This window comes from Cebus imitator, unplaced genomic scaffold, assembly GCF_001604975.1.
Source record: "Cebus imitator isolate Cc_AM_T3 unplaced genomic scaffold, Cebus_imitator-1.0 Scaffold81, whole genome shotgun sequence".
Classification (NCBI taxonomy): Eukaryota; Metazoa; Chordata; class Mammalia; order Primates; family Cebidae; genus Cebus; species Cebus imitator.
This window is the reverse complement of record NW_016107396.1, coordinates 6,439,611-6,461,882: the sequence shown is the minus strand read 5'-3', so window position 1 is coordinate 6,461,882 and position 22,272 is coordinate 6,439,611. Positions and strand designations below refer to the sequence as shown.

Sequence of the window (22,272 nt, the reverse complement as noted above, 5' to 3'; positions counted from 1 at the left end):
AAAAAAAAAAAAAAAAAAAAAAGAAAATGAACTTATACATCATGGAAGCCACAAAAAGAAATGCATACTGTACAACCATAACAAGATCATGTTGCAGGGACATGAATAGAGTTGGAAGCCATTATCCTCAGCAAACTAATGCAGGAACAGAAAACCAAACACCACATGTTCTCACTTATAAGTGGGAGCTGAATGATAAGAACATATGGGCACGTCCAAGGGAAGCAACGCACACTGGAGCCTGTTGGGACGAGGGGAGGGAGAGCATCAGGAAGAATAGCTAATGGATGCTGGGCTTAATACCTAGGTGATGGGATGATCTATGTAGCAAACCACCATGGGACACATTTACCATGTAACAAACCTGCACATCCTACACATGTACCCCTGAACGTAAAAGTTGAAAAAAAAAGACTGGGTGTGACAGGAAGGATTTCTTGTAAAAGATGAAAGAGTTTAAGTTGAAAGTCCTGTGGTGTTGGACTTTTATTCCTAAAGGACTTTCACTTACGGGAGGAGGAAAGGAAGGAAAGTTCGGATGTAATTGGCTAAAGTTGATGAAATGAGGTCAGGATCCTTTCGGATTTTTGCTGTGTTCTGGCAAGAGGTTATCTGGGTGCAGCTTACCAGTGTCTGTAATCTTGGGTGTTGGGATAGAGAATTGGGAAAACACCCTGGATGCACTGGGAACTTTTTTCCCCTAGACAAAATATAAAGTAAAAGTTAATGAGAATTTAATAATGTAAGATTTTCCATCATAGTTGTTTCAAAGGACTCCTCCTTCACCCCTCAGATGGCCACAACTATTTAGAAAAAGGTGTAATTTAGCAACTAAGAAATGCGTTACTTAGAAATTAAAAATAAAATAGCTGTATTTTGAGGAATGATTAGCCATGATGAATTTCAAGATTATACTTTGGTATATAATATGCCTTAATTCCTTTAGTAAAGCTACATAAAAGGGCAAATACAAAGTTAACCTTTAATTTGCAGATATATTCGTTTATAGGGTCATTATAAAAACATTTTTACCATATTATTCTAATGTACATTTTTACTATTAGAATGGTTTTTGTTTTGGTTGCAGTCAGATCAGTATTCTTACATGAAAGTAGCAAATAGGCGCTTCTCCTTATTGACTTCTTGAATAAAAGCGTATGAGGCCATGGAGCCACTTACAATTAAGCTGCATATTGTTATTTCTTTCAGTCACCATTTTGGATTCTTAGCATTCCCTCTGAAGATATTGCAAGAAATTTAATGAAACGGACAGTGTGTGCCAAGTAAGAGAAACTTATGTTGTCCTGCATGAGTATACTAGTACTTTCGTTAACTGCTCTTCCTTTTTGCTACATTGGCATGTAGTGTGGAGGCTTAGTTTAGCTTGCAGTTACATACAACCGCCACTGGGTGGCGGTGGGGGACCAGAGGAGATTTACCTGCTGAATCCAAGGAGGAAATAATCTCTGGGGGAACTGTAGACACATTTGTTTTAGAATAATTTTTTTGACCTTCCATATTATGGGGGAGTATAGTATGAGATATAAACATTATGTTCTTACGTAGGATAAATGCTACATATAATTATAACCAAAGTGCTGACAATCCAAAAATGCCTTTCTCTTAGATGGTTTTTAATTGGTTGAGCAGATTAGTGAAGTGTCAGGTAACAAAAAGTGAGGACCGCCGTAAAATATGTTATACCATTTCAGTTGGTAGAGAAAAGAATTGATAGAATATCACATCTTGGTATGAGTTAATGTGATGATGCCGTTCATTGTTTATCCTCAGTGTTTCTAGATTTTATCATTGGCATCTGCCCTTTTATTCCATTTCTTTTTTTTTAGATATATTATTGGAAAATTTTCTATCATCAGATTTGAAAATTAAACTGTATTTTTAATATCTTAAAGATCGAACAGCTCGTGTTATCTTTAAGCTGCTTTTTCCTCCTGAACATTTTGGCAGATTGCTGAAAGCTTTCTTTTCCTTAGAGATTATATTTGCTAATGAAATGCAAATAAGAACTTACATATATCTAGTTTTATTTACATGGTTAGCAATGTTTTATATAGTCATATGTTATTGCTGTATTATGGAATTGAATACAACCCTATGTTTAGTTAACTTCATCCTATTGAGAACTACCTGAAGCCTTTAATCTTTTACAGTGACGCTTGTTAACAGGTCTTATGAAATAAAAATGACTAGAAAGCAGAAACATAACTTTTAAAAAACTCTTTGAATAATTGCTTGTTAGGTTTAAAATAGCCACTGGAATACTAAGAACTTGTATGCATCTTTCAAAGCTCTTCTAATTGATATATTTGATTAATGGTACAGTTAACAATTGTATAATATATAATTTTTAATTGCTTTTTACTATGTATATTTTGTGTAGCTGAGGTATACTTTAAATGATAGCTAAGTGAGATTAGTATGATTGTAGAAGCATTTTCTCTGTAAATTCAATAGAAAAGGAAGAATTCATTTGCAAAGGATAAAATTCACAATTTAATTGTACCAGAACAAAGATAGACTTTTATAAAAGCATAGATTCAAAATCAACTTAAATTCAGATTTTTCTGTGGTAGAAGGGCATTGAAAGTTAATTTATTTTTAACATGAAATATTTTGAGCATGTCACAAAAAGAGTGAAAAATGTAACAATATACCTTATTAGATCTCAACATTTTGGGTAACTTAGTTACTAAAGTCGTGTGTGTGTGTGTGTGTGTGTGTGTGTGTCCCTGCGTGTTCATGTGCATGCATGATAGAGTCTCACTCTTGCCCAGGCTGGAGTGCAGTGACATGATCATGGCTCCTTTTAGTCTTAAATCCAGGGCTCAGCCTCCCAAGTAGCTGGGACTACAGGTATGTGCCACCGTGCCTGGCCAATGTTTTGCCTTTTTTATAGAGACAAGGTTTTGCTATGTTTCCCAGGCTGGTCTTGAACTCCTGGACTCAAGTGATCCACCTCAGCCACCCAAAGTGCTGGAATTACAGGCATTAACCACTATGCCTGGCCAGCTAAATGTTAATGACATTTTTATCTGGTCATTAGTCTTTGTATTATGGAGAAGACATTGGGAAAAATTGGCTTTTCTGTGGCTTTTTACCCATTTATCTAAAATAACTGAATTTAGTGTATCATTTGTTCTAGTCTAAAAATATGAAAACTTGGAAAATATCCTGACTTACTGAATTTCCTTCTTTCCATGTCAAGTTCAACTTTTATGTGTGATTTGGCTTAGGTTATATTTGTTTCCAGGATACATAGTTTTCATTTATACTTTACAAAACATAGGCAATAATTAGTGGAGTGGGCATAAGGAACTAGTAAAAAGACTGTATGTATTACTGTGTGAACTAAGTTCTTCACCGAGGTTTGTACCAATCATTTATTTCCTAGGTCTATATTTGAACTATGGGGTCATGGACAATCTCCTGAGGAGCTGTACAGTTCTCTTAAAAATTATCCTGTGGAGAAGATGGTGCGTAATAAAATGTGGTTTTATATAGGCATGTGTGCAGATTCTGTAGAACTACAATGCTCAAAAAACTTATTTCCTTTTAGGTTCCATTTCTACATTCAGACTCCACATATAAAATAAAGATTCATACTTTCAATAAGACATTGACACAAGAAGAGAAAATCAAGCGAATAGATGTAAGTAAATTTAGCAAAAGAAAAACCTACATGATGAATGCAGTCTAGCCATTGTTGATATATAAGAATACCCAATGTCTGTTAAGTGTTTATTTTGTACCACATTTTGTGCTAAGTGCTTTTCATGTTTTATTTAATGTTGACTTCAGACTTACAAGGTAATGTTATTAGATAAGCACCATTTTTCCTTGTAAATTTTTATAAGGCATTAACATTTCTTTTATTTTTTAGGCACTTGAATTTCTGCCATTTGAAGGAAAAGTAAATTTAAAGAAACCACAACATGTATTCTCTGTTTTGGAGGATTATGGTTTGGACCCAAACTGCATCCCTGAGAATCCACATAATATTTATTTTGGTAGATGGGTGAGCAAGTGCTGTTTCTACCTATGTCAATTTATTTTTTTGAAAGCTACATATTAGGCCTTTGTATTTGACTCATATGTGGAACTATAAAGCAACTAAAGAGTACTGTAAGCTAAAGAGTCAGAATCTATAAAATTGGTGAAGAGTGTGATTGTGTTTTGTTTTGGTTTTTCCCTGAGATCTTATGAAGTGCAAGAGGCTGGTTAAATATAGGGAGGAGGTGGTCTACCTGGAAATGTTAAAATAAGACATCAGAAAATCTGGACTGGCTTTTTTTTTTTTTTTTTTAAATCAGAGAAAACACAGTGCTCTGGTAGTTGAGGGATCTCATTTGTGGAGATTTCCAATCTGGGTCTTCCATTCCAAAAGAAATGAAATTACTGTAGAGCAGTTCTGTTGACTTCTCGGAGGCTTTAAGTGGGTGATTGGAAGCTGTGAGTGAAAGTTGTGACTTATGTTAGAGATTATTGTTATGGAGGAGAACAAAGAAATGGACATACCTTAGCAACTACCTCTGGAATAATTGCATTCGAATTCAGTTCATACTTGTTTTGAAAAGACAAAGTAAATGGAATGACATTAAGAAACAAAAGGTTTTGTTCATAACTACTTCAATTACATTTTTTTAAACAATTAAGTTTAGAGCAGTAATAAGTGGAAAGAAGTTCTTGTCAGCAAAATACAATGGTCTTACTGTGAATGATTATCTTGTCTGTTCTCTATGACTGTACTAACTTGAGAAATATCTCTGATTTAGATTGCAGATGGACAGAGAGAGCTTATTGAGTCATACAGTGTCAAAAAGAGACACTTCATTGGAAATACAAGTATGGATGCTGGTTTGTCATTCATTATGGCTAACCATGGAAAAGTGAAAGAAAATGATATTGTCTTTGATCCATTTGTTGGAACAGGTATTTTTATTTAACTTTTAAGCTAATGTAGAGGTGTTGCTTATTTATATTAATAATCATGGTAATATTTTTGCTAGAAGAGTAAATGGGTAATGTTTTAATTATGTTTGGATAGTGGTCAAAAGACAACCACATACTTGTGTATTAGCTAGTATTTAACACTTTTGCCGCTTCAAAGATGATGCTGATAGAATTGTATGGGTTTTATTCCAGATAAACACTAGCAGGGAACATCCGTCTAATTTTTTTATAGCAGAAAAATTTGCAATACCATACGTTGTAGAAACGCCGTAAAGCTGTATAGTTTATTTAAATAGGAAAACTCTTGGTAAAAGACAGACTTGAATGACAAGATCAAAAAAATGTATTCATCCATGTTTAAATTAATAACCATATATGTGGATGGAGAAAAATAGTTAATATATCCTATCTTTGAGTTTGTTTGTGGAGGTTTATAAGTAAGTGTGAAAATAAGAAAAGTGTCTTAAGTATCAATGGGCTAGAGCCTGGTCGCTATGGCAGTGACCTTGGTTTTTTGTGCATATGACTGGGATAATTTTATATGGAAGTCCTAAAACTCCAAGTGTACTTCATCTGACTCTGTGCAGACGTTTTCCTACTTCCATTCCGTTTTGCTTGATCTTACCCACACCTAGCAAATACTTGTATTTAAGTTTGGCCAAACTCATTTTATGGCTCAGTTTGTGGTTGGAGCCTCTCCTGTAGCCATCTTTCCCCATGAGCAGTGATAATGCAGAGCTAACATTTATTGAATAGTAAATGTATTAGGTGCTATGCTGGGCACTCTGATGTTACTATCTAGTTTAGTTCTTAGAACAACTAACATGGAGTTACTTTAAAATTTTTCTTGAGGAAATTATGGCACAGAGAGAGGTGAATGACCAAGGTTATACAGTATATTGGTTTCATAGGATTCAGACTCAAGCAGTCCGACTCCAGACCTCATGCTCTTAACTTAGAGCTGCCTATCTGCATTAGGATCTACCAACCAACTATTATACCATGTACTAACTTAAGGAATATGACCACGTATGCTTAGAAAGAAGTAGTAATCAAGGGTGAGAAATTTCTAACTGATAGCATGACTTTCTCTGTTTGCTGTTGAGTTAATTCACTGGTGAGTCTTTCTGTGCCAGTTTCTCCATATCACTCACCCTCAACATACTCTATATCCTTTTCTTCCCCACCCTCATTATCCTAAGTACCTCTCCCCAGATTTTAAACTTTTTATTGGAAATAATATCAAACTTTCAGAAAAGTTACAATAATAAAAGTAGAACAAAGAACATCTGTTTATCCTTAATTTAAGCTGTTGTTAACATTTGGCCTCATTTACTTTATTATTTGTTCTATTTGTTTATATTTACATAGTATTTTCTTTCCTGCATCACTTGAAAGTTGTATCCATTATATCCCTTTACCCCTCAAGTACCTATTTCTCAAGAATAAGGCTATATTCTCGTATATAACCACAGTACTGTTTTCAATGTTAATAGATGTATTAATATAGTACTTTGATATTCATATTCCAGTCTTGTCAGTTGACCCAATAATATTAATATTTTTGATAGCATCCTTTTCCCCTTCCTGGCTAGGATCAGGTATTATATTTTGTTGTTAAGATGTCTTTGATTTGGAATACAGCCGGAGTTTCTTGTTCTTTTATGAAATTTGCACTTTTCAAGATGGTATTTCTCTTCCCTTTATTTTTTATCTAAATTGTTCCATATTTTGGCTTGTTTGATGTTTCCTCAAATTTAGGGTTAGGGTATACCTTCCCAGCTGGACTGCTGCATCAGTGATTTTTGTGTCCTTCTCGGATGTGTACATGACGGCATTCTGCCCTGCACGGATATTGGTAATTTTGATCATCTGGTCAAGGTGGTGTTTGATTTTTTTTTCACTCATAATCATAAACAGTGCAATTACTGTTTTTTGTTTGTTATTCTTGCTATTAAGCAATCTGTGGAGAGACACATTAAGACCGTGTAGTATTCCATTCCTTATCCAAATCTCCTCTTACCACTCAGATTACCAGGTTTAGTAGCCATTGATAATTTTTTCCTGAACCATTCTTTACTTGGATGGTTTGAAAGGGATGATTTTCCAACTCCAGTGCTCCCTCCACAGTTACAAGTCAACATTCATTATTATATAAGCAGGAGCCCTTTCCTCTCTTCCATGTATTTGTTTTTCTATTTGTTGCTAATATGAACGAGTGTGTTCCCCTTTTTAACGCTGAGGGTCTATAATTCATTACATTTCTTAAGTTTCTTAATTACTTTTGTTGCTCAAATTGTGATTTGCCCAGTCAGAGCTCTTTCACATTGAATCTGTATTTGTAACATGTTCCTATCCATTTTTCTTTTGAGTACATTCTTCCTTTCTCTTCTATTTGTTCCAAGTTCAGTTATCAATCATTTCTCCAAGGAATTTTTGTTTCTTTTAGTGGGGAGATGAGATCTGGATTATAGTTACTTTCAGTGGACAAACTAGAAAATATATATGCATATGTATATAATATGCATGTAAGTGAATATGCAAATATACTTGTATATGTTCCTATATACTCTGTGTAATGCACATACATGAGCATATACATATTTTAGACATTGAATTTGTACATACGCTACAAATTGTAGTCAGTCTTTACAGATTTCTTTTTGACTACCCTATGTTTATTTTTTTTGTAATCACCCAACCTTTATTATTCCACAGTGAGAACCTTCTTCCACAGTGAGAACCCTGGTTCTTATCTACATCAACACATTTATTCTTTTTCTCATAACTTTATCTGAAATAGTTTCACAGTTGTTTTGCCTATGCCACTTAAAAAATCCTATGAATAAGAGTTCAGGATATGTTTTCAGTTCTTTACCCTAAGAAGTGGTAAACTCAAATAGTGTGCCTGCTTTTTCCCTTTTCATTTAAAGTTCATTTGGGTTAATTTGTTCATTTTGCCCTCTGTTTTAGGTTTTTATCCCCCATCCCCCATTCCTTGTTGATTTACTTTTATTTTCAGATATGTATAAGATGAACTTGCTTCCAAAAAGTCAGAACTATACAAGAAGTGGTACTCAGAGGTGTCACTTAACTTTTATAACCCTTCCAACCTGTTCTCCCACCTCTCCTAGGTGACTAACTTCATTGTTTTCTAGTTGATTCTTCCTGTGTTTCCTTTTGTAATGATAAGCAGATATATGTACATTTTCTTATTTCCACTACTTTCTTACACAAAAGGTAGTATGTATGTTGGTTTTAACTTTGCTTGTTTCACTTAATAGTATTGCCTGGAAATCACGTCCTGTCGGTTCATGGAGATCGTCTTTATTCTTTTTTAGTTTTGCTCCATGAGTATATGTACTGTAATTTATTCAAACAATCTCCTATAGTTGGACATTGGTAGTTTTCAGTATTTTACAGTTACAAATAATGCTTGTAATGACTAACCTTATGAATATATACCTTTGTAATGTTGGAGACGTAGCCCTAGGGCAAGCTCGTCCAACCCGCAGCCTGTGGACCACATGCAGCCCAGATGGCTTTGAATTCGGCCCAACACAAACTTGTAAAGTTTCTTAAAACATTATGAGAATTTTTGTAATTTAAAAAAAAATCTCATCAGCTATCATTAGTGTTAATATATTTTATGTATGGCTCATGATAATTATTCTTCTTCCAGTGTGATCCAGGGAAGCTAAAAGATTGGAACCCCCTGTCCTAGGGTAAATTCCTACAAGTAGGATTTCTGTGTTGAAGAGTATATTCATATGCAATTTCATTAGATATTGCCAAATTTGTCTCCATTATACTATTTTGGATTCCTACCAACAATTGTAGGAGAGTCCCTGTTTTTCCACAGTCTCACCAGCAGAGTATGTTTTCAAGCTTTTGAAGTTTTGCCTGTTCTGTTGGGTGAAACATGGTATCTCAGTGCAGTGTTAATTTGTATTTCTGTGGTTATGAATGAAGTATAACAACTTTTTATATTATAAGGGCCGTTATGACTTTTTTTTGAATTGTCTTTTATGTCTTTTGCCCATTTTTCGATAGCATTTTTGGTCTCTTCCCCCTCATTTTTCAAGTTCCTTTGTAAGTTTGGGCTACAGCCCCCTCGTACCTCTTTTTCTGTGATGTATGTGCAAGTATTTTACCTTAGCTTGTCATTTATCTTTTGACTTTGCTACTAATTGATTTTTGCCATGCAAAAGTTTTCCCCACACTCAAGTTACAGAGGAATTCATTAGTGTTTTCTTCTAGTACTTTCGTAGTTTTACACTTTTTGTTTTTAGATCTCTAGTTCATTTGGAGATTGTTCTATGATGTGAAAAATGGATCTAATTTGTCTTTTTCCAAATGCTAAAGCCTTTGTTCCTAATCTTGGGTTTTAAAAGCTTTTTCTGTCAATTGAGAAGAATTCTTTTAGCTATATACATGAACAAAATGATTAATATATATACATACACATAGACTAGACCACAGATTTAAAAATATGATTGCCAATATGGATAATATTTTTTGTTGAATAGATGAGGTTAGGTATATTTTGAAATTATCTTCACAGCTGTCAATATGTGGACCATTTGTAGTGTGTTGAGGGGCAAGGAGACCTGTTTCTGTTTCCTTTAGGGCAGCTTTTCACAGTGGGTGGTATATTTGGATCATCTGACTATTCATATAAGACAATTAATGGAAAGTGAGAGGAGGATCTTTGCAAAGGTGCTGCTAAAACACATTTTATTAATTTGTGTTTGTAGTTTAAATATAGCTTTAGGACGTCAGTCAATTTTTGGTGCTTTTGTTTTGAAATATAATATCCAGTAATTGTGAATAGATACAGGTCTTAAACAGTTTGTCCTCTCTTGGGCCTTTTGCCTCATTGATGGATAGTACCTTCTGAAGGATTGGAGAAATATGTAGCTCTGTGCCCTCCTCCATGGCCATAGTTTTCACAAAATATTTGTTGATATTTTTTCTTTTGGTTGCCTTTTTAAATAGTTTTTTTTAAAAAATGCGTGTCTAATCCCCTTCTTAAAGGTACAAAATTGAAATGTATGTAGTTTCCCAAATGCATTGCCCATTTACTCATGGTTTGTGATTTTTCTCAGGGATATAGAGTAGAGTAGAAAGCTTCTAGGAGGCTGAAAGAGAAATATAGCTTTTTCCTGCCGAAATACCTTTCCTTTTTTCTTTTAGACTGTTTGTTACTGTTTAGAATGACATTATGAGTGGCAGAAACACATTTTTCTTTCTATTTTAATAAATGCATTGGTTTTCATTTTAGTAAGATTTTTAAAAATTGTGTGTATTTGCCTCCACTTTCCCAAAGGGAAGAGACATAGCATTGTGTCAGCTCTCAGTTGTTAGGAATTGCTACTATTCTGTTGTGAGTTTGACTAAAGGAATGATCAGCATGAATTTACTGAATACCTATTAATGGCACAGCCCTGTCTGTGATACAGTACAAGACTTGTGAATGGCATATGTAACATTCTTATTAACAGAGTAGGTAGCTTCACTTAATTTAATATAATTTGTTTACTAACATACTTTGCTTTTGTTTATCTAATTGGTGAGTGAATATGTATTTACATCAATTGGTGCTAATCCCAAAGGAGGTAGTATAATATAAAGAAAATAGAGCAAAGTTTAAATCTTTTTACCGATTAGTATGTGACTTTGGGCAAGATTCTTAACTTGACTGGGTTTCAATTCTTTCATTTGTAAAGTGGTAATACTAATATATTGTGAGGATTAAGTGAGGCAATATGCATATGTAGTATTTCTAGAAAGTTGCCTGACAAATGGTAGACAGTGAACTGTAATGCTTATCATGATTACTTATCAATTATTATTTTGATAAGATTTTAGATGCCTTTTTGGTTAACAATGTTAGATGTAGCTAATATTAAATGGTGATGACGAAGAATTTGACCATAAACTCATTTTTTAGTATTCTTTTTGGCTGATTTCAAAGATGCTAATAATTTGCAACTGTTGGCAGCGGATAGCAGCAGACAAGGACGTTGAAATGTAAAATTATAAATGTCTAATTCTTTGTTTATAATTAAAATAATATGTACAAGTATATGCCAGTCGCTTTAGGTAGCACAGAGCTCTGCAGCCATAGCTCTGATTCCCTCTCATCTTCTCTGTCAAGTGAGTCAGCTCCTCCAGTAATGACAGTTCACTCGGGAGACTAATGTATACTTGTTGGCCGTGTCTACCTTCAGTTGACTCATAGGTGTAAGGAAAGTAGTGTAGCTCCTTTTGAAGTTTTATCATTGCAAAATAGTGGACACAGGAACCAGGTGTTAGGAAACTGACTATCCTGGTTCTAGGAAGAGAAAATGGGGAGAAAAAGAGAAAGGAGAGTGAGGTAATGGATCTCTGTAGGTTTGTGTAATATTCTGTTTCCCATTTTTTCCCTGCTACTCTTTGTAGTCCCCCCCTTCCTGGAATATCATGGTTTGTCTAGGAATCCCATTGTCTAGCAGTATTCTTTTGCTCAGCCTGCTAATTTAATTTGTTTAAGTAGAATTCTTTTTTTTGAGAAAGATAAAATAGATGCAATAATATTGCCATTTTTTCTTTCTTTTTTTCCTCTCAGCAAAACCAAAGCCCAGTCTCATTTTTCCATATTTGCAAAGCTTTCCACTTAGTTCTCTAAAGATGAAAATCATGAATAATTTTTTACATCTTAGAATAAATTCCAATTCTTTCTGTATTCTTTTGTCTGTAAGATATTACCCTAACCTTAAAGTACTTACAATTTCAGTAATGAGAAATTGAAACACTGAGTTGCTAGTGTACATCACATAGGCAGTATTTTTACTTTTTGAAACATAAAAAGAAATGGGTGAATCACATTACTTGCCTCCTTGACACTTCGCTCTCCTTTTTAGTACCCCTTTTTCCACCAAAAAACCGCCCCCAAAAAACTCCAACTGAGGCATAACTAAATGCAAAAAGCCCTTCAATTTCATCAAAAGAACAACTAGATGACTACCAGTGATTAGCCAGTGACCAGTTCAGAGAAGCTAATTTATTATGATTTAATTTTTAAAAAAGCTTAAAAGGCACGAAGTTAACTATCAGATATAGTCTAACAGATTATTCATCTCCTTTCAGCAGTGTACTTGTAAATTGGGTCTTCTCAAAACTCACTCTAACCAAATGGATAAGGTTCTGTTTAAGGAAGCGCAGGAAAGCTTTTCTGTTCCCCTTGACAACTAGTTCTTCTAGGTGAGTATCTGCCTTAATTGGCAGAATTGTAGTACTTCCTTGTAATTTGGGTGAAGTGACTTTGTGAGTATTCCAAGTCATCACATATGCTGCCTTTCCTAAATATGGAGTGTTCCATTTCCAGAGTAAGAATTACGAGGACTTTTTAACCTTCCCTCTCACATGAATGCTTTTTGCAGTTAGTATGAGAAGACCTAGGTTTTGGTTTCTGCTGTACTTTTAGTCTTTCATGTCTCTTCTTCATGGATTCCCATAGGAACTAGTCATTTATAATTTTCATGAACAAAGCATTTTTAAGTCCATGCTATCAGACTATGTTTTAAATAGCTATGGAAGGAACACCATTAATTTATGAATCTTGATCCTCCAGAGGCACTACCCATCTTAGTTTTAAAGATTACACCTCAAAAGGATGTAAAGGAAAGAGCCCTAGTTTTTTCCCCTTGTCCAAGTCTGTGCATATTTTGTAGTCTAAGAATATATTTGTGATTTCAGCTTGACTAGCAGACGTTCCTAGAGTAAAGCTAATTAAAACTTGCCCAAGCACTAAAAGCATTTTAGTTTGAATGATTTTAAAAAGTGAATTGCAAACCTCATTGCCATGTATGTACCTATGCAACAATCCTGCATAATCTGCACATGTATCCCAGAACTTAAAGAACAATTAAAAAAAAATATATATATATATAGAAGTTGTTAATTAAAAGTACAATTATTAAAAGTTTAATTTTGTACAATTTTTTAATTTAAAAATTCCATTATCTTTTATTTTAAAGAGTTTCATTATTATTTTAACCTTTATTAAGATTTTTCTTCATGTGTCATCTGGTCACATCTGTCACATTACTTTGTCTAGTCAGATTGTATTGGGACAATTGTTCTTACTTTGGTCACAGCACTAATAAAAACTGTTTATTAATTATTTTGTGCATGCTTGGTAATTGTTATTCAGAAATTCATATTTATAATTTAAAATAAGAGATAATTACTTGATTGGTTACAGGAGTAACTGTATATTAAAATAGTTAATTCTTACAAAAAATAAAATATATCCTAACCTTTTAATTTCTGTAAGAACTAATGTCTTACATATTAATTATGCCCTGTTTATTCGTTTGAAACTCTGACTTCAGTGGGACTCAAGCCCAGTTGTCAGAATTTATTATATTTATTTCCAGCTCTTTGTGTAAATAGCCTTATATGCTCATTTTTAAGAAAGGAGCAAAATGCTTTTGTGTAGAGCTCTCAAAATAAGATGAAAATGTCTAAATATATATTATTTTGACCCCCAAAAATATAATTTTCCATAAATAGTGCATTATTAAACTAATGATGCCAGGGTATACATTAATTACTCTACTTTGTAGTCAGTTTAGTGAATATAGCTTAGGGTTTTGTTTTTTTAGTCCTGAGGTTGATTAAATATGTTATGACCAGTGTCATTCCAGGATACTCTGCCTGCAGCTAGTTTCTAAGACTGGATGAAGTTAAATAGGAATACACAGGAGTTTGGGACTTACCGATCTGTGTGATTTTTCAGGTGGCCTCCTGATAGCATCTGCTCATTTTGGGGCATATGTATACGGGACAGACATAGACTACAACACAGTTCATGGCTTGGGTGAGTAGAGATTATAGACAGTATTGTAGTCTTTGCTGTTGTACCAAATATGCCTTTAAAAAAGTAAAATACAGTTGACCCTGGAACAACACAGGTTTGAATTGCACAGGCCCACTTATACTCAGATTCTATTTCCATCTCTGCCACTCCTGAAACAACAAGATCAATCCCTCCTCTTCCTCTTCCTCCTCAGCCTACTCAACATGAAGATGATGAGGATGAAGACCTTTATGATGATCTACTTCCACTTAATGAGTAGTAAATCTGTTTTTCCCAAATAAAGTAAGTATAACACTAGGCTATTAGTAGTTAAGTTTTTGGGGGAGTCAAAAGTTATATGTGAATTTTTGACTGTGTGAGGAGTTGGCATCCCTTACCCGCCATGTTGCTCAAGGGTCAACTGTAGTTTTATATGACATTATTTTAATCTTCAGATACAAAATTGTGATGTAATTTTACTTGTTTTTGTAAGATTTCAATGGGTGTTTTATAAGATTGTCATTGCATAATCTTTAAAGTAACTTTAAAGATTCTGCCTTAAACTGAGGGTACTGGAAACAGTCATCCGCTTTACTTTTCAGGTAATTATGGAAAATACTTTAGAAGTTTCAATAATGATGATGTGTGATTGAATGGAATTGAATCAAACTGAAAAAATATTTCCTTATAGCTTAGTGGTATTAAAAATGTGATTTTCTTGATAATTTCGAGATTATTTGTGTTTATGTTGGTATTCCATTATAGTAACTGGGATCAGCCCTTGTAATAATCTTTTCCTTTTCCTCACCAAATATAAGTTATTGTATTGGTGAGCATTTATTATACTTTATTTTCTTTTGCTAAAGTAATTTGATATCTTGTACTGATGACCTGTCTTTCCTTACCTTGACTGTAAAGAATTTGGTGACTTTTATTAGGAAAATGAGTTATCATTTATTAGGTGTACATAAATGGGCTAGCAAGAAAAGGATATTCTTTATCTGAAATCTGTTTTAAAAAGTACTAAGAATTAGGTTAGGTACGGTGGCTCACGCCTGTAATCTCAGCACTTTGGGAGGCCAGGGTGGGTGGATCACCGGAGATCGGGAGTTTGAGACCAGCCTGACTAACATGGTGAAACCCCGTCTCTACTAAAAATATAAAAATTAGCTGGGCGTGGTGACAGGTACCTGTAATCCCAGCTACTCGGGAGGCTGAGGCCTCCTGAGGCAGGAGGATTGCTTGAACCCAGGAGGCGGAGGTTGCAGTGAGCTGAGATCATTGCACTCCAACCTGGGCAACAGAGTGAGATTCTGTCTCAAAAAGAAAAAGTACTAGGAATTATTCCAGTTTGCTTTTAGTAGAAGCAGTATATTTTCTTTGAGGAAATTGTCTTGTATAATTTACTTGAATTTTTATTTATTAAAGTTATATTTGGAAACTTATGTGGTAACCTTCATTCTACTGGGGTAGAATTCTGATTGAGGTAGAGTTTCCTTAGAGCTGATCCAAGATACTATTAGGTATGCTGTCTGTTTCCTATGGTTCTGATCTCTTACTTTATCCTGAAATATTATCAAGTTTCTCCTATTTTAAAAGTATAAAACATTTTTTTTTTCTTTTAGCAAATCTTTAGAGGCTTTCTAGCTACCCCTTTGTTTTCCTCTTCCATTTGCCAAAATACTTCTTGAAAAACTGGTATTAACTTGCTGTCTCCTCTTCTTCGTCTTTCACTCTCTCTTCTTCCCATTATTTTCCAGCTTCTGTGCCTGTCATTGTGCTGAAAACACATACTAAGACCACAGATTTATAGCATTTGACAATGTTGACCTTCATACAGCCACTCGTGGCTTCCTTGACAGTGGTCTCGGCAGGTGGTACTTCTACTTCTTTGTTTCTTCTCAGTCTACTTGAGGCCCTGCAATTTTCTTTGATTTCTGTTTATATATTATTTTTTCCAGGCGTTTACCTATCTTTGACCACTTCTCCTGTCACATTGCATGTTTTTCCGAGTCATGTCATTCTTTTTTTGATTTTATAAGAATAATTATAGAGCAAATAGGTAACTACCTCCTAAGTTAACAAAAAAATGTTATTCAGTCTTAAGAGTCAGTTGAAGATTATATTACTGATAACTCCCAAGTATGTATCTTCTGGCCTTTAACTACCTGCTGCGTGTCTGCACTGCATATCACTTTCTGAATGTTCTCCAGGTAACTCAAGGTACATCAATATTGATACATCTCAAATGAATCCCATCTTTTTTCTTAAGCTTGTTTTTCTTCCTGGTTTCTCTGATGTTAATCACTGGTGTCATCATCCTAAACTATCATGTCCTCTAAATAAGGAACTTATGAGCTTCTTCAGTCTTCCATCCATGGCCACTTTAACTTTTCATTAGTTAGCAATGTCTCCATTTGCCTCCCTTCTCCATGGTCACAACTGCTGCATTTCCCAAGTTAGGTCTCTTCATTTCTGTTTCATTTATCTGATTCATCACTATCTCTACACAGGACCGTCTACTGCAGGGAGGAAGGAACCATATTCTCTTCAACTCTATCATACTTGAAGCTATCGAATGAGTGTTTTAAGGCAGTTTTACTTGAAAGGTGACAGAACAAGATAAATTAGACAACAGTACATTTTACTGTTATGTTGAAATTAAAATATATACTTGTATACATAAAATTAAGATTTTAAATGAAAGCCAATTTTGAATAAATGTAGGTTTCAATGAGTTAAAACATTACTTTTAGCTAAATGACAGGAAATAAGAATACACTGTTTAATACATTCTCTTCCTTTTTCTTCCCTTCCAGGAAAGGCTAGTAGGAAAAACCAGAAATGGAGAGGACCAGATGAAAACATTAGGGCCAATCTTCGTCAATATGGTTTAGAAAAGTATTACCTTGATGTCCTGGTTTCAGATGCATCTAAACCTTCCTGGAGAAAGGGCACATATTTTGATGCAATCATTACTGATCGTAAGTTTATTTTTATACAAAAATAGGAGTAGGACTAGTTTTGTAAAATCATTTACATTTAAAGTACAAAATTTACGAGCACATGCACAAAATGCCAGCTTGTCAGTATTTCTCCCATCCACCCCCAGCTTCCTCATCTCGTTATGAAGATATAGCATGGATTCCAAACTTAACTACGGGCTCGGCGTGGTGGCTCATGCCTGTAATCCCAGCACTTTGGGAGGCTGAGGCAGGCGGATCACAAGGTCAGGAGTTTGAGACCAGCCTGGCCAGCATGGTGAAACCCCGTCTCTACTAAAAATACAAAAAATTAGCTGGGCATGGTGGTGAGTGCCTGTAATCTGAGCTACTCAGGAGGCTGAGGCAGGAGAATCGCTTGAAGCCAGAAGGCAGAGGTTGCAGTGAGTGGAGACTGTGCCACTGCACTCCAGCCTGGGGGACAGGGTGAGATTCTGTCTCAAAAAAAAACAAAAACAAAAGCAAAAAAACTTAAATAATGTTGTGAAAGGTTTACTGTTTTTGTTTTCTAAACAAATGTATTGATTTGCCATCCATTTTTACGTCCTTTTATATTAACTTGTCACCCGTTTTTTCCTTCAGCTTATTTTTTTGAGGCATATACTTAATATTTGGTTTTGTATTGAATATAATTGGTGGTTATTATACCAGCTGGAGCTCAAATGTCATTTGCAATTATGGTGTCAAATTTTGAAGAAAAGAGTTTCCGATGTCACACATTTCTCTATGTATAAGTTTTTGTGTTTTTGTAGTGCCTGTTTTCACTGGCATCGCCTTTCTAGCATTACAAGAAATTTAGGGTTCTATGGAACCACTGGGTCTGTGAACCCACTGAGCTTCAGGAATGTGCGTGAAAATTTATTTTCCCATGCTTCATGAGGTCGTGAGCTTTTTAGGCAGCCTATCTAGGAAACGGTCTGCCTTTTCTATAGTATTTGACAGTCAATCTGTAAATAGTGGCAAAGTCGACCCTTCTATCTCAGCTGTCTTTAGTTCTTTGCTAACTTAGATATTTTCAAATGTACAAATGAGAAATTATCAAGGCATTATGGTTTCAGTGGTGAATATACTTTATGAAAATTTGGTGATTTTTTAAAAAATTAACAGTTTGCTTTATTATTTGCTCTTTCACTCTGTTTACTTATATAAAATACATATATATTTTTTTTTTCCTGATCAATTTGAGAGCAAGTGGCATATATTGTGGCCTTTTACTTCCATACGTCAGTGTGTATTTCCTGAGACTATAGATAGTCTCTTAGCAAAAATAGTTATCAATTTCAGTAAATTGATAAAATAATTTCATCTGCAGTTTGCCATTCAATTTTGTCAATTGACTCTGTAGTATCTTTTATGGCATATATTTTCCCTCTAGGACAGGATCTACTCTAGAGTCAGATGTTGTATTTGGTAATGATATCTTTGAAGCCTCCTTTAATTTGTAACACTTCTGCAGCCTTTCTCAACAACTTTTATAACATCAACATGTTTTAAGAAGACAGTTGCTCCTCCCCCAAGTCATTATGTTGTACATTTTCAGTTGGAATTGTGCATTCGTGGTGTTGTGTCCTTCTTAGCGTGCCACATTTGAAGGCAACATGTCTGTTTGCCCTTCATCAGTGATTTGGTGACTTTTGACTCTCTGTGTTACCTTTGTTTTCTGTCTAGCTCCATATGGTATCAGAGAATCTACAAGAAGAACAGGTTCACAGAAGGAAATACCAAAGGGGATAGAAAAATGGTAAGTGAAATTTAAACATGTTGTGTTACTACTTTAAGAAGAAGCATGTTGCTTCTGTAGTTCACTTAGCAGCCTTAAAATGTTTCACTGATTTTGAAATTTTGTTTTGTGTAGTCCAGAAAGCCATGTTCCTGTTTCCTTAAGTTATCATCTGAGTGATATGTTTCTTGACCTATTAAACTTCGCAGCTGAGACCCTCGTGTTAGGTGGAAGACTCGTCTATTGGTTACCGGTGTATACGCCAGAGTATGTAATCTTAATTTTATTTTTAATTTCATTTTTCTTACAATGTTTGCATATCTAGTATAATTTTTTCTTTCTCTCTTCTAGCATTCGGGGCATCTTTATATTAAATTTGTAATAGCCTTTATTTGCCTTCAAATGTGTATAAAATAGTCTTTTTATTTGTTTGTTTTTTTGAGACAAGGTCCTGCTCTATCGCCCAGGCTGGAGTGCAGTGGTGCGACCATGACTCACTGCAGCCTTGACCTCCCAGGTTCAAGTGATCCTCCCACCTCAGCCTCCTGAGTAGCTGGGACTACAGGCATGGGTCACCACGCTCAGCTAATTTTTAAAATTTTTTGTAGTGATGGAGTCTCACTATGTTGCCCGGGTTGGTTTTAAACTTCCAGGCTCAAGCAATCCATTACCATGGCCTAACTTTAGTTATGCATATCATTATCAGCCGATAAGAGAGAGTAATACATTTGTACCCAGATCCCTAAACACCGAGTTTGTTTTGTTGCTAATGATAATCTCATTTGACCTCTTTTAGAAATGAGGAAACTTAAGGAGTGAAATGACCTATCTAAAATTAAAATCCAGCGAGCTAATTTGTTTCCTTATTCCCAGTGCTATATTCACGTATTTCAACATCCTGCCTGATCTCTTATATTTAGTACATGAAATGATAGGTGAGGTTTTATTAATATTTTCAGATAAGAGTATATTTGTTCATGTCTTTGCAAAAATGGTTCCTGCCTTAGACAAACTGAATTCCAGCAACGAGCTACTTACTTTTTGTTTTAATTCAAGTTGCAGGGCTAAAAACAAAATTATTGTGAAATAATTTCAAACTTATAGACGTTTCAAATACGATACAGGAAACCCCCATCTCTACCCTTATCCAGATTTTCCCAATATTAACATAAATCTACCTCTTGCCCACTCCTGCACATATCAATTATCACTAATCTTTTTGAAATTGAGAAATTGTTGGTTTGGTGCCCTCTAACCCCTATATACATCATTGTATTTTTTAGAAACAAGAACTTTCCTATCTAACCATGCTCAGCCCTCCAAGTCTGGATGTTAGCATTGATAACAGTGTTACCATCCAGATCATAGACCCCATTCAGATTTTACCAATTGCAATCCATGTAGGAAAATGTGCTGTAATCATCTATCTTATCTTTTTTGGTCTTCTTCGGTCCGGAATTTTTTTTTTTTTTTTTGAGACGGAGTTTCGCTCTTGTTACCCAGGCTGGAGTGCAATGGTGCGATATCGGCTCACCGCAACCTCCGCCTCCTGGGTTCAGGCAATTCTCCTGCCTCAGCCTCCCGAGTAGCCGGGACTACAGGCATGTGCCACCATGCCCAGCTAATTTTTTGTATTTTTAGTAGAGACGGGGTTTCACCATGTTGACCAGGATGGTCTCGATCTCTTGACCTCGTGATCCACCTGCCTCGGCCTCCCAAAGTGCTGGAATTACAGGCGTGAGCCACCGCGCCCGGCCCGGTCCGGAATATTTTCTGTCTTTCCATATCTTTTGTGTCCTTGGCAGTTTTGTCGAGGACATGGCTTATATTCTGAAGGTTGATCTTCAACCAGGGGCCATCTGATATTTCCTCTATACCCAGACTAAGGTAATGCTTTCTTGGTAAGAATATCACAGACATGATCTTTTCAGCACATCATAGGGCACACAAAGCCACTCCTCCTCGTAATGTTAACTTTGATTGTCTGGTCATGCTCTTTTCTGTCAGATTTGTCTTCTCTGAATCATCATTTTCTCTTTGATTTATATTTTATGGGAAAATATAACAAGATTACACTAATATCTTGTTTTTCATCAGATCACTACTCAGATTGATGATTCCATTGTTGACAGCCACTGCTGTGGTGGTTGCCAAATGATTCTTCTGTTCCATCATTTCTTCTGCATTTGGAAGTTGGTATTCTATAAGAAAGAGCTTTTCTTTCTGCCCCATTTATTTCATTAATTTATAGTGGTATGGAGTCATGGAGTCATGGATTCCTATATTCCTATATTATTTATCGGGCTGTAATTCATCAGTAGTATTATTATGTTGCTCAAATTGTCCCAGATTTGACCAGCGGGAGTTTTTTGAGCTGGCTCTTCTGTCCTTTCGAAAATATCCTCAATAGTTTTTTAGGAATTCCTTCCTTTTTAGCATATCTGACTGTTGATTGTTTTGTAGTTTATTGTTTAATAATACTTGAAATCATATGTGTTTAAGAATTTATTTTGGAGTTCTTTTATTCCTTTATAAAAAGTAATATTGGAGGCTCTTTAAACTGAATATATTTCTAAAGACTTTAAAAAGTGGCCACTGGATATTTCTGCAATGACTTCTCTATTTTAGTAATTTTAGACAAAGGAAAATTTCCAAACATATAACCCAAGTGATGTTTTAGAAATAGAAAAGGGAGACATGTTTTACCGATTTTTTTTTTTTTTTGTCTTAGATGTTTTATCAACGAATGGATTTCTTCGTTATTGGCTAACACATGTGGAAAGACTACAGTGGCATTTATTTCCCTCAGTTTTTGGCCCCTGGAGAGAGTTATTTTCAGATCCCCTGATGTTCATTATTAGACCTCAATTGTCTTTTCTCTTTAAGCCTAAAGTGATCTTATTAATTATTAATAGTGAACTAAATTTGTCTTGAGTTTATGCTAGAAAAAATGAACTGTTTTCATATCCAAGATCTTTACTCTTTAGAAAATTCTTTACTGTTTTGAAAATAACACAGTATCAGGATGAATTTGAGTCTAAAGTCATCTGTAAAAGTTTGAAATAATGTTCTGAATAAAACAGTTTAGAATTCATTTAATTATGTTATATTGAAAATGTAGCTTTATATTGGACCAGGAGTAAAAAGGAATTCAATTTACAGTTGTACCTTAGCATAGTTTAATTTTAAGACTTCTGTATTTTTGGTGTAGTGAATGTAGGCTATTAGTTCTGTTATTGAATTAATTTACTCTCAGCCAAATCCTGCTGTATGATCCAAGTTACATTATAACCAAGTCCAGGTATTATTTTAACCCAGGATCAATTGAAAAGTATAAGACATGAAGCAAAATACTGTCTAAAAGCTTAGTTATATATGGAAAATTACAAGAGCTAACAATTGAAAAGAATTTTCTCACTGTTTGACAATTTAAATTGCAGTAAAGAAACTGCTACTCAAAAACTTATGCTGTTTTTTTTTCCTTCTAGTTTAGACTCTTTCCTACTCCAGTATATCAGACTTTTGCCAGCATCAGGATACTCTGTGCATCTTATGTCTTTTCACCTTTATTTGCTCTGTTTCCATTGTTTGAGATGTCCTTTCTTCTTTCCTCAGTTGGTAAAATTCTAGTCATTTTTCAAGGCCTGGCTTAATTGTCAACACTTCTGTGACACCATCTCAGATACGTCTCAGCAGAATTAATCAGTCCTTCCTCTGTGCTCTCATAGTAGCTT

General features: G+C 34.8%; 1 protein-coding gene across 3 annotated transcripts in view; it reads left to right on the top strand.

Moving 5' to 3' along the window:
- The window catches only part of TRMT11 (tRNA methyltransferase 11 homolog), a 53,201-nt gene that overhangs the window by 7,893 nt on the left and 23,036 nt on the right, over positions 1-22,272 (top strand). For all 3 annotated transcript variants that reach the window (XR_001826702.2, XM_017533333.2, XM_037740243.1), the window contains exons 3-11: positions 1,210-1,283; positions 3,413-3,494; positions 3,578-3,670; positions 3,902-4,036; positions 4,794-4,950; positions 13,757-13,837; positions 16,636-16,800; positions 18,487-18,559; positions 18,674-18,805. Coding sequence is in view for 2 of the 3 variants with exons in the window: in XM_017533333.2 (XP_017388822.1) it covers positions 1,210-1,283; positions 3,413-3,494; positions 3,578-3,670; positions 3,902-4,036; positions 4,794-4,950; positions 13,757-13,837; positions 16,636-16,800; positions 18,487-18,559; positions 18,674-18,805 (992 nt within the window). In the remaining variant the exon portion in view is untranslated. The remainder of the gene's footprint in view (positions 1-1,209; positions 1,284-3,412; positions 3,495-3,577; positions 3,671-3,901; positions 4,037-4,793; positions 4,951-13,756; positions 13,838-16,635; positions 16,801-18,486; positions 18,560-18,673; positions 18,806-22,272) is intronic.